A 12,399-nucleotide genomic window follows, 5' to 3' on the forward strand; every position below is an offset into this window, starting at 1 on the left:
TTGGAAACAAAAATTAGCAACATTCTGCATACTGTGACGACCTCACCGTCTTGTGCTTCTTGTGCTGCTCCTCACTGTAACGTGCCAAGTCTTTCAGCAGGTCAGAACAGGTGTGCATCATCTGCATGTGGAGACTGGACAATTTTTCCATGAACGCCTTCCATACTTGCCAGAATGGACTGAAGGTGCTGCAATTTGCCAGTGGGACAGATTTCACTGAGTAAAAAAAACTTGTTGGAGATCACAGCCGGGATTTTCTCTTTGGGTTTGTTTTGCTTCAGAAAAGATTTTTGCCCTTTTTTTCTTTTCTTTTTTTTTACACATTATTTTTGTACACATTAATGTTTCAAATCATTTAGCCATAGGCAACTGTGTGCAGCATTACTGCTATGTACCCATTTCACATGCCATGAATGCATATTTTGTACTTTCAGTTTAGTTTGACTTGCCACCAAGCCAACCACTTCCCTGGCCTATTGACAACTTCACACTCCCAAACAACATTATCCTCAAAGAGCTGATTCCAAAACGTCTGAGCAGCGTTCCATGCAGCTGTCTTCCTGTTTACAGTGGTAGTTGTTGTGGAAAGGCTGCTTCTATCAAGTTTAACTTGTTTGTTTTACCACAGCATTGTGTCTGAAATGTTAGAATCTCGAAGAAAATGTTTTAAGAAACTCAAATAATGGTTTTAGAAATCATTCATCCTTCACATATTTCTTTAACAGCTTGGGTCAATGATATCCCCCAGTGACATAAAAAACGTATTCTCATGCTTGCAGAAGCAGTTGATGGTGAAGCAATGAAAATTATAAAACTTATATTGAAACAATAAACGTCTAGTTTCCTGCCACTACGTATACTCAGGAAAAGTGGGAACTGTAGTGTTTAAGACACTACTACCAAGTCTGTTGCATCTGAACAGTGCAGAACTGACGCCAAATCCATCCTTGAACATGAAGAATGTGCAGCTGATGTTTTGTGCCAAGTTACAGAAAAGCACACAAGCATGCGAGCACACACATGCGCACGCACCACACACAAACATACAAGCATGCGGAAAAAAAACAACAAAAAAAAACCCCACACACACGCACACACACACGCACACACCCACACACACACCCACACACACACACACAGATCTGCAACCAAAACCAAATATCAAAACATTTTGATTCAAAAGATGTAATTCTGTGTACACTGGGTTTGGATATTCATTATTTTAGAATTCAGATCAACATCTGAAGTGATGTCTTTTGTCAGGAAAATATTATTGGCTTTGATTGTTTGTAAAGTATGTATCTTTTTGTCATAATAGTGTTTCAGTTGTGTATGTGTTTATACTATATGACAAAGATAGAATGCATGTGTATGCATGCATAATGTATATCATTAATGAAGTATTTCTATCTATATTATCATGAATACAATAAGATGATACAACATGACTGTTAACCAGTCCTGAAAAGGCTGATAATCATGGAAATAAATAAATGAAGGGGGGTGGTATCTAAAATTATTAATACCAGGTCGGGCTCCAGGGGCTCTCTAGCCAATACTGTTAGCAATCAATCTTAGGTTGTTTTTTTTTCACTGATTTTCCCATTGAAAACTATAGTTTTCGTTTTCCATTTGCTAATCTGCTGATAATCCACCATTTCAACCCTATATCTTCGTGGGTTTTTTTTACCTGCTTGTTGTCAAGGCTGGGAATTATCAGCAACTTTCACAGAAAAAGCACATGCTTCATAGAAGACTAAAATTTTCATTCTCGGCTATTGGGCAGAGGCCCTACAGTCAGCTGGTGACGTTAATCAAGGTAATTATTTCAGTGATTTTGGCCTACTTTGGATTGAACAGTTTTCCAATCCCAAGCATTTATAGATCTGTTCTTCTGCAGTTTATCTGATCAGGTTTTTTTGGAGATTTTCTAGGTGCAGGATGAATAGTACACACTACCGAATGTGTTGTTGTTTTGTTTATATATTCTTTCTGCACAAAGGCTACAGAGAGGGCAAAACGTTCCCTATTTTTTTCACTATTTACTAGATATTCTGGGGACAAGCTGAGAATATGAGTAGACAAATGTATCTGTCATAAAATTTACAAATTCCCAAAATATTTTTTGCTTCAGTACAGAGAAGCAGAGATATCGTTGTGCACTCAGAAACGTATGATATTTCACCAAGTTATCAGTTAATCCATACCCAATGACATCCATATCAAAGTTTATGCTCATGGTTGATTTAGGCCTTGTACACAGTGATAAACTTAACTTTTCATAAACTATAACTTACAGTTACTCAGACGTAACCCTCAAACTTGGCTAACATAATATTCATAACATAAAATATATTCTGATTTCAGAAACCCAATTAAATTATAGGTAAACACCTTCTTCCTTTATAATTTAAAAAAAATCTAAATGAAATGTTCCACTTTCAGTAGTTTCAACAATTTAAATAGTATCCCAAAATTTCTTGGGTCATACCTAAAAGCTTCCTTCAGGGGGAAAAAAAAACCCCAAAAATGACACTGTACATGATGAATGCTCAGTGACAATTACTACTTTACACAATGTGTCATGACACCAAGTTGGTTGTCACAATGTGCTTATCGCAAAAGTCAGATTTTCTGTATGGCATGGCTGTGTTACTGAATTAATTTGAACTTGATATTTGGAGAAAGGCTCGTGATGCACATGTTTTCAGGCGCTGAGGTGAATATGTGTTCACGAGTTGTTGTGTTGTGAAGTGCACCAAAATTCTTGCCATTCCCCTCTCTGTGCACAGCTGAACTGGTCACAGGAGTGACCTGGGACAAAATAGACCTTGGGGTCTGAGAGTGTCATAGAACAGACACTGTTACCATTCTGAGAGAGAATGTGAGACGTAGTCTTGTTGAACTGTGGAGATTCAGGGAAGCTGATTTTGAAGTACTGGTGAGTCAGTAATTTTGAGGTTGGTAATGAGAAATTCGGTGACATCGTTTAATCTCAATTTTGTGAATTTCAATGGGTTTTTTTTATTTTACGTTTCTGAGCACTGGTTCAGTAAAATGAGAATGGTAACGCAAGTCATGTGAGTACTATTTTTACTAGTTGTTCAATTTAACTACAGTTAGGTTCTGATGATGTTTCAGGATCCTCAGCACCAGGCCTGTTTTCGGACGAAGGTGTTTGGCTGATATATCGCCCACCAAAAGATGTTTGGGAAGCACCAACTGACAACACAGTCGTGAAAAGAAACCAATGAAAATTACCATTATGATTTAAAAACTATAACGGAAAGTGTAAGGGAGAATAGAAAGTACTGATTGTGTTTTCCTGGACTGGACTTTTCATTATTTATCCCTGAAGGGAAAATGTGAGCAGAACTGTTTATTTTTCTTTGAACTATTAATAATCAGAAAGGAGTGTCTTTATGTTATGTTGTTTATCCCTGGGTAAGACTGGTCAGAATGTGAACGTTGTGTGCGAGTCTATCTGTCGTGTGAGCTTGAGTTGCATGAATGCGGCAGTGTGACACAATGTTATTTGGCAGAGTGCATAAAACAATATCTATTGTCACTGAGATTAGGTAGCAGACTCATCCTCATTCACCTGTTGTCATCTGCTTTTCTCGGATAAGGTCTGGGCTGATATTCACTACAGTATTTATCTGATACAAAATTTCACACACATAGTTTTGCTTGAAGATGGGAGTCATGATCAAAACATGGTATCTAGACCCTCTGTAAGCTTTTTTCCCCCTCTCTTTCTTTTATATTGTTAGAACACCATGCGATAAACAGTGGTAACCACTGCCTACCACTTTCATGGTCTCTCAAATTATGTTGTCAATGTAAACCAGATGACATTTTCATATGACAGCTTTATTTCTAGTTATAGTAACTGCTATGGCAGCACACTTTAAACCAGAAAACTGGGGATTGTGAAGTTGTCAATATGAAGGCTGAAATACATCAATTAACAAGTCATCAAAACAAACCACCTCAGATTAGAATATTGCTTAACCATAAAAAAAAAAAACAGTAGCTGCAACTGCCTACCAAAATACTGTTACCAAAATAAAGGAAAAAGCATCCATTGTTTAGTTACTTACCCGACGTGAGATGCATTCGCTATGTTCTTGGTCAACTTGTTCAGAAGTTTGCTATGGCTTTCTTCCACTGCCAAACTACAAAACAAAGAACGTAAGCTGTTATGCTAAAATCATAACTTGAGTTTGCCGAGTTGTGCTACTTAATTCATAACAATGGCTATGCATGCGCGCGCGTGCGTGCGTGCGTGCGTGTGTGTGTGTGTGTGTGTGTGTTTTTCTTTAATTTAACATCTTTTCACTTTGATTGACATTAGATGTGTTAGATGTGTACACACACACACACACACGTGTGGGGTGTGTGTGTGTGTGTGTGTGTGTGTGTGTGTGTGTGTGTGTGTGTGTGTGTGTGTGTGTGTGTGTGTTTCTTTAATTTAACATCTTTTCACTTTGAGTGATATTAGATGTGTTACATGTGTACACACATATGTGTGTGTGTGTGTGTGTGTGTGTGTGTGTGTGTGTGTGTTTCTTTAACATCTTTTCACTTTGAGTGATATTAGATGTATTACATGTGTACACACACACGTGTGTGTGTGTGTGTGTGTCTATGTGTGTATGTGTGTGTGTGTGTGCGCGCGCATGCGTGCATACATGAGTGTGCTTGTGCATGTGTGTGTGATTTCAGGAAGAGGAATCTACGCTAATACTTTAAAGAAATCATTGCCTGTTTGCATGGTACATAACAAGAAAAGAAGCTGTCTTGACTGATTCTCAGTTTTCTGTCTCGATGAAAAAATGCAAAATCATGGAAAAAAACTAACACTCGTTCTGTTCAAATTCACACACACACACACACACACACACATATATGAAGTCAAAAGAATTCACCGTGAAGAAAACTGCATGAAAGTACAAACATAACATGATTTTGTGTACACATCTAACTTAACAATGAACAAGACTATACTGAGGTGAAAATTATTTGCACACAATTCTAAGTTATGTCAATACCAGGGTGTTTTTTTTATCACTAATAATATTGCTCTTTTTTTTTTTCAACTTGGAAACTGAAATCATGACTCTCACCCACAAACTCCCCTTCATTTATTGTTCCCTTCTAAAGTAAATATGAGCTCCACGTTAATTTTTTATGCAATTATAACACAAGTACTCAATTTCAAAGAATCACAATACAGTAGCAACTAATACCACATATGAAGAAACAAACTTACACTTCTCGCAGGCAGTCTCCAAGCTCTTTAATGGACGTCTGTCCATATTTCATGTTATGATACAATACAAAGAAGCCATTATTTTTCTCCCCCTGAAACAAACAAGCAAAAAATGCTTCAAGGACTCAGCCTTATTCATGTCTTAAAAATATATGTATATTTGTCATCAATACTGCATTCTATTTTATAATATTATTTCACGCCAAGATAACATATACACCAAAGAAAATATACTCATCAATTCATGCTCTCTTGGAATTGTCAGATCCTCAAATGAAAAGCAGCTCAAAATTCCATTCATCATCATCATCATCACCAGTCCACATCATCACCAGTCCTTCAACTTGGGAGACATGAGGGCTGACATGACAGACAGCTTCCTCCATGATGTTCTGTTTGTAGCTGTCAAGAGAAGATCCAGGAAGGTCATCCCTGCCCAGTCCATGATGCTGTCAGACCAGCTCTTGCACTGTCACCTAGGTTGCCATATCTCCTCCAAAGTGCCTGGCAGGATGGTTTTTGAGAGTATGTGTTGCATGGTGACATGTTTGAACCAAACCAGCTTTCACTGTTCGATAGTTGATAGGAGTTCTTGGGGGCCCACATGTCTCTTGATAAAGCTCTTTGCTATTTCAGTGGCATTCCCCTACCCCATTTATCCCCAGTCCCCTATGCACAGTCACACCCAGGTCTGTCTACCACAGTCCCAGTATAAGCAGTCCACAGGAAGCTATCAATGTTGGCTGCCAGGAGGCCACACACCAGAGGAGACTGCACGGCTGCTGAGTCATTGAGATCAATCAGTAGTGCCTGCTCTAAAGTATTCAACAAAAGTAGGACATCACCTGCAAACCTATTGACAACAATAATCACATTGTCATGGAGCCAGACTAAATGAGAAACCCTCCCAAGCAGAGACCACCACCACTATCCCTCTGACAGTCCCATGAATCTGCAGACACCAAAAACCTTGGCAGAAAAGAACTGCCATATGAATGAAAGTGGAAATGGAGCGGAAATCAAAACTGATGTAACCATGAGAACAGTCAGCAAGAGAATATGAGTCCTCTTTTTTTTTCCTTCCCTCCACCCCCCCTTTATTTGAGGATGAATGACGTGTTGCCAATGTTGCTATGGAGGTCTTCTTCTTCATTCGTGGACTGCAACTCCCACGTTCACTCATACGTACACAAGTGGGCTTTAACGAGTATTCATGACCATTTTTACCCCACTATGTAGGCAGCCATACTCAGTTTTCAGGAGAGTGCATGCTGGGTATGTTCTTGTTTCCACGACCCACCGAACGCTAACATGGATTACAGGACCTTTAACGTGCGTATCTGATCTTCTGCTTGCATATACACACGAAGGGTGTTTAGGCACAAGCAGATCTGCACATATCATATGTTGACCTGGGAGATCGGAAAAATCTCTACCCTTTACTCACTAGGCGCCGTGACGGAGATTCAAACCCAGGACTCTCAGATTGAAAGTCCAACGCTTTAACCACTCAGCTGTTGCGCACGTCCAATGGAGGTCTATTTGGCTTTAATACTACATATCCTAGCATCAACCATGCCCAGGAGATATGACTTTATGAGTCACCTATTTTTTCTGTCTGCAACTGTGCAAGTATTTCATCATGAAAGTGGATTTTCAACATTATTTTGCCAGTGATAACTTTCTTGTCTATGAATTATATCCTGAAATTTATGTGTACACACACACACACACCACACACATGCACACACACACACACACACACACACAATTACTGAAACAGGATACTTGCTTCCACATCAGGCACACTATCAGTATGACTAAGTCACTGCTCCAGAAAAAAATTTACCAACACACCCAGAAACATATCTGTGAAATGGATGACCCTCGACTGAAAGATCTGTCCCAACCTCCCCATTTTATCCCATAGCACATTCAAATATGAACTGAATTTCATCTCTCACTGGGCTTAAACCAACATCCTCCCACTGGTGCCATTGTCAGTCTCAGTCTATGACATGACAATCATATCATACATACCACTCTGAATAATTAATTTGTTTCAATCAATATAACTATAAATCCAATTAAAATATTAAAATAATCTGTTTGTTGCAATTACCCTCCCCCCCACCACCCCCCGCCAAAAAAAAAACCTACCCCAACACAACAACGAAAAAAACAACAACAAAAACACACACACTAAAAAAAATATTAAATAGATTACTGATCAGACACAGGAAAGAAAATGATAACCAAAAACTAATAATCACCCAATCCGTTTATTGGTTTAGTAATTTACATGATCAAGGATTGTTATCAATTGTTTATTTCAAGTTAAATATCTACTGACTTTGAACTGGTACTACTAGTACTAGCAGCCATTCAGTATGTTTCCTGTAGCATTTGAAATCAGCAGAAGCTGTATCTGAAGAATGCAATCTTATGTTACAACTACGCAAGTATGGAAGCTAACAAAAGTATAAAACCTAAAGTAACAGTGGCTTGATTCTGCTACAGTGAATTTGTTTCTTTTGTTCTGTCTCTTTGTCTTACTTAACCAGTTGAATGCCAACAAGACATCAGCCGACGTCCCGCAAAATGTGTAAGATGTTCACTGACATCCTATTTTTTTTTTTTTTTTTTTTCTCAAAGCCTGACAAAGCGCGTTGGGTTATGCTGCTGGTCAGGCATCTGCTTGGCAGATGTGGTGTAGCGTATATGGATTTGTCCAAACGCAGTGACAAATCCTGCACTTTGAATTTCTTTCATTGGAGAATGATATAATAATCTTAATCAGACACTTAATGGTTATGTTAATGTGTCTGGATTATAAACATACTATTCCAATTTCCATACTATTTAAGTAAGCATTCTTCAGGTGGAAGACCCCTTTTTTTCTCAATAAGGATTTGCTAACTGGACCACTTGGAGCACACATGTACAGAGGGTTTGCCGCAAATACAAAAAAAACAACAACAAACAAACAAAAACAACCAAAAAAAAAAAAAAAAAAAAAAAAAACACAGGACACTTTCACCCCTTTGTCAAGTAAAGACACTAGTCCCAGTAAAGCGTATAAATTTACACAATTTTGCAAGCTGTACTAATTTTTTAGTATAATGATAAGAGATCGATCGGTCTTCTCTTATGACTGACTTGAACTGTTTTGAACTTCAAGGTGATGACGACAGTAACGAAACTGACAAATATATCCATCTCTTTCTTCTATCTCTCTATCCAATCAGACATCATTTCTGAGTGAGTGACCATGATTGACACTAACTAACGACAGTGAAAGCACAGTACTTTCACGATGAGTAGTGTGAGACAACTGGTCGAAGGCCAGACTGAGGGCATGGTAAGTGGGCGTGGCTGAGCTTTTATTTTACTCTTTTCACAGTGATCAACTGCTGGAAATGGCAACAGCCAATCATCCACGATTTCTTGAAACCAAGGGTTGACTAATGATAGACGGGAATTACAGGTTGTTTTTTGTGTGTTTTTTTGTTTGTTTTTTTACTTTTTAATGCTTGTGTCACTGATCAGATGACCAGTTTATTTCTAGAGGAGAAAAACTGCATGCACAGCAGACACTCTGTCAGATCAGTTACAACCAGGTGGAAAGGAATATCATCAGAGCGCTCTCTCCTCTAAAGGGTGACATTCTTAGGTGTCAGAAAAGCTTAAAGACCCACTTTCTGAGAACATATTTGACTTTTCATCTTGACTGAACCCACGTGTGTTGTTGCATGGACAGTTATTCACTCACTTGACGGCAACAGTACAAGTGTTGTGATTGTTATCATTTACTTGAAAGCCATCATATTTTAATTTCCAAGTATCATCAAACAATATGAATAAGCATGCTATTTACAGCTGAATTTGTTTGTTTTCTTTCTGGGTGTCATTCTGTGGAGGTAGAAACAGATTTTTTTAATGCATCAAAATTGTTTTCACTTTTAACTGCCTGAATACTACAGAATAGTTATCTAATTATATTAAAATTCAAAATAACTGGGGGTGGGGGTGGGTGGGGGAAGGGGGGGGATTTAGAATCCACATTCATTTTCCTTCACAGAAATGTTCACCTTCGTTCTGTATCTCCATAGTTTTTTTGTGCTGGAATTTTTCCAAAAAATTATCAACCCTGAATCCTGAAAATTCCCTGGCAAGGGAAGAGCTTTTTTTTTTCCTTACAGAAATCTCTGACATTATTTGGTTAAAAAACAGCAAAAACAGTCATATGAAAAGATTTTTTTTAAACAACAAAATAAACAAACAAAAAAATCAAATGTTGCATATAACAGATCCTTTTCCTTGTTTTCAAATTGTTCTTTTGTTGGTGAAAAGGAAAACAATTCCAAACCATCTTTTTAAAATAAAATAGTTTATTTGGGTTTTTTCTTTTAAATGTAATATTTATTTTAGTTTTTCATCCTTTTTACTTTTTAGATTTCAGAAACACATCATTTGTTTTGAACACTGCAGAAAGAGAATTTTAAACTAATTAAAGATGGTTGATATAACGAACTGACATTTTGTTTAATAGTATACATCTGTGGTTTGTCAAAAGAAAATGTTTTCTTTTAGTTTATTGAGTAACTGGTCAATTCACTTTCATTATTTAATTACATTTTTTATTCTGTTTAAAAACAAATAAACAACAAGGAAGAGTAAGAGTGAGACAGAGATGGGAGAGAGAGAGAGAGAGAGAGAGAGAGAGAGACAGAGAGACAGAGACAGAGAGACAGAGAGAGACAGAGGGAGAGAGTGACAATGCATGAGACCAGACAAATTTCTTTAAACTAGAGGACAATAAATAGCTTTTTCTCCAGTCCCCACCCTATGTAAGGTCTGTAAAATCAATGACAGAGAATGAAAGAGACTAGAGAGAAAGAAAGTGTGTGTGTGTGTGCTTAAAATGTGTGAATGAGTGAACATTTGCACACACAGGCTCATGTGCATGTGGCTGATGTATTCTGAGTGTGTGTGTGTGTGTGTGTGTGTGTGTGTGTGTGTTTATCTGCACGTGTGTTTATATTGTCCATTCAAATGATTCAGCATCATAACACCTTCACACAAGAATGTAAGAAAGAACAAAACATACTTGTGAACGCATGTATTCTGCATGATCATTAGAGCTACACACACAGGCACACACTCATGCATTCAATAAGGCACAAACCCATACATGCATGCTCACACTCATGCATCATCCTGAGAACTATGCTGCAACTATCACTATTAACTTCATCCCTCCACCCTCCATCACATGCACACACACACATACACACACTCACTAAGGCAAAACGATCCCACAAACAATCTGCTAGGAAGTCATTTGCTGTCACTTATGATTTCCGCTTTCTTTTTTCTTATTTGCACTGCTTTTGGAATGAATCTCATTAATTCCTTTTGAAAACTTACAATCCCACACCAAAGAATATTTGCAACACTACTTTGATCAGGAACACCATAGAGCGAATCCAGTTTTTAACAATTCTTTTTGTCTTTGTTGGCTATACAATGAAATTAAAAATGAATCTGATCTCAGGATCCATTTTCACATTTGTGACAGGTTTGAGTTTGCAGCCCAAAACCATCTCTTACTTTAGCTTTTACTCTTTTTTAACAAAATCTTACAATAAGAATGAGCGAGAGGGTGAGAGAGAGAGACAGACAGACAGAGAGAGAGGATTGGGAGAGAGAGAGAGGATGGGGAAAGAAAGGAAGGGGGGGAGAGAGGGACCACGGCACTCAGGAAAGAAGGGCCGTGGACAGAGAGCAAAGTTCAAGACTGACCACGAGAGAAAAAGACCTTTGACCCTATCAGCTGTTAAAGTTATGACAACTGAACAAGACCTCATGTGCCTCTGGGAGAGGGAGGTGTGTCTGCAACTACATTATCCCACCACTTCCGGTTTGTGACTTTCAAAACAAGAGAGCAAAGAAATTGATTAAACAACGAAAATGTACACTTTGATCGTGTAGAATTAAAAGCCCTTACATTTCATTCGTATGCTGTACACTCTGGAGACAACACCTGACTGCTTTGTTCCATTCCTGAGATAACAACTGCGCTGCTTCAAGAAATGAAAATCAGATTTGTGGGCGAGTCATACGATATCTACCCTCAAAGTACAATGTAAATCTATCGCACATACGGAAAAAATGCTTCAGTATCTAACTATATATAACGTTTGCACGGATAAAGACAATCAAATTTATGTGAATGATTCACTCACCCAAAAATTATCTGCAAAAGTCGACATCTTCGAGACGCAGCATTTGATTTCCACTGCAGAAGATGGCGTTTATTTGGGTAATAATGCGCATGTCTAAGAACGTGCAACTCGTCAACTAACTTCCGGTTCGTAGCAGACGATTTATTATGGAGCCCTTCCTTTGGCGGAAAAAGAAAACTCCACGCAAATGGTTCAGTTGCCGAATATTTCAATCATTCAGTTTAGTTAAGAATACAATGACCCGGGTGTGTACAGCGTATCCAGGAAGTGAGAGAGACAAAGACAGACACCCACCAACACACCCACACACCTACTAGTACACGCACACACACACTGGCACACACTGTCACACACACACACACACACACACACACACACACACACGCACGCACGCACGCACGCACACACGGGCACACACACTCACACACACTCACACACACTCACACACACTCTCTGTCTGTCTCTCTCTCTGTCTCTCTCTCTGTCTGTCTCTCTCTCTCTCTCTCTCTGTATGTGTGTGTGTCTGTGTGTCAGTGTGTGTGAGATACACACACACACACACACACACACACACACACACACACACACACACACACACACACACACACACACACACACACACACACACACACACACACACACTTCTTCTTCTTCTTCTGTTGTGTAGCCACAATCAACACGTTGATTATTTTGCCACATTTTGGGGGGGTTTCCGCAGACCAGTTGCTTGACCAAAACAATTTTTTTTTTTTTTTTTACTCCAATCACATTCGCACTCTCCCTCCTGCCCACTAACTGGATCAGAGGGGGCGAGAAGTGACAGGCAGGCATCCTATTGATGGCCCCTGGCACCCCCCGTCGCAGAGCCCTCCCTCC

The 12,399-nt window shown here is 38.8% G+C and overlaps 1 protein-coding gene across 4 annotated transcripts in view; it reads right to left on the reverse strand.

The window, feature by feature from the left end:
- LOC143294720 (F-BAR domain only protein 2-like) overlaps nucleotides 1-11,599 on the reverse strand; it is a 58,638-nt gene extending 47,039 nt beyond the window's left edge. For all 4 annotated transcript variants that reach the window (XM_076606150.1, XM_076606148.1, XM_076606149.1 and 1 more), the window contains exons 1-4: nucleotides 11,524-11,599; nucleotides 5,276-5,367; nucleotides 4,104-4,178; nucleotides 47-188 (exon numbers count right to left, since the gene is read on the reverse strand). In XM_076606150.1, coding sequence (XP_076462265.1) covers nucleotides 47-188; nucleotides 4,104-4,178; nucleotides 5,276-5,367; nucleotides 11,524-11,550 — 336 coding nt within the window. In that variant the 5' untranslated portion in view covers nucleotides 11,551-11,599. The remainder of the gene's footprint in view (nucleotides 1-46; nucleotides 189-4,103; nucleotides 4,179-5,275; nucleotides 5,368-11,523) is intronic.
- Between the last annotated feature and the right edge of the window lie 800 nt (nucleotides 11,600-12,399).

The sequence above is a fragment of the Babylonia areolata genome, chromosome 20 (genome assembly GCF_041734735.1).
Source record: "Babylonia areolata isolate BAREFJ2019XMU chromosome 20, ASM4173473v1, whole genome shotgun sequence".
Taxonomy (NCBI): domain Eukaryota; kingdom Metazoa; phylum Mollusca; class Gastropoda; order Neogastropoda; family Buccinidae; genus Babylonia; species Babylonia areolata.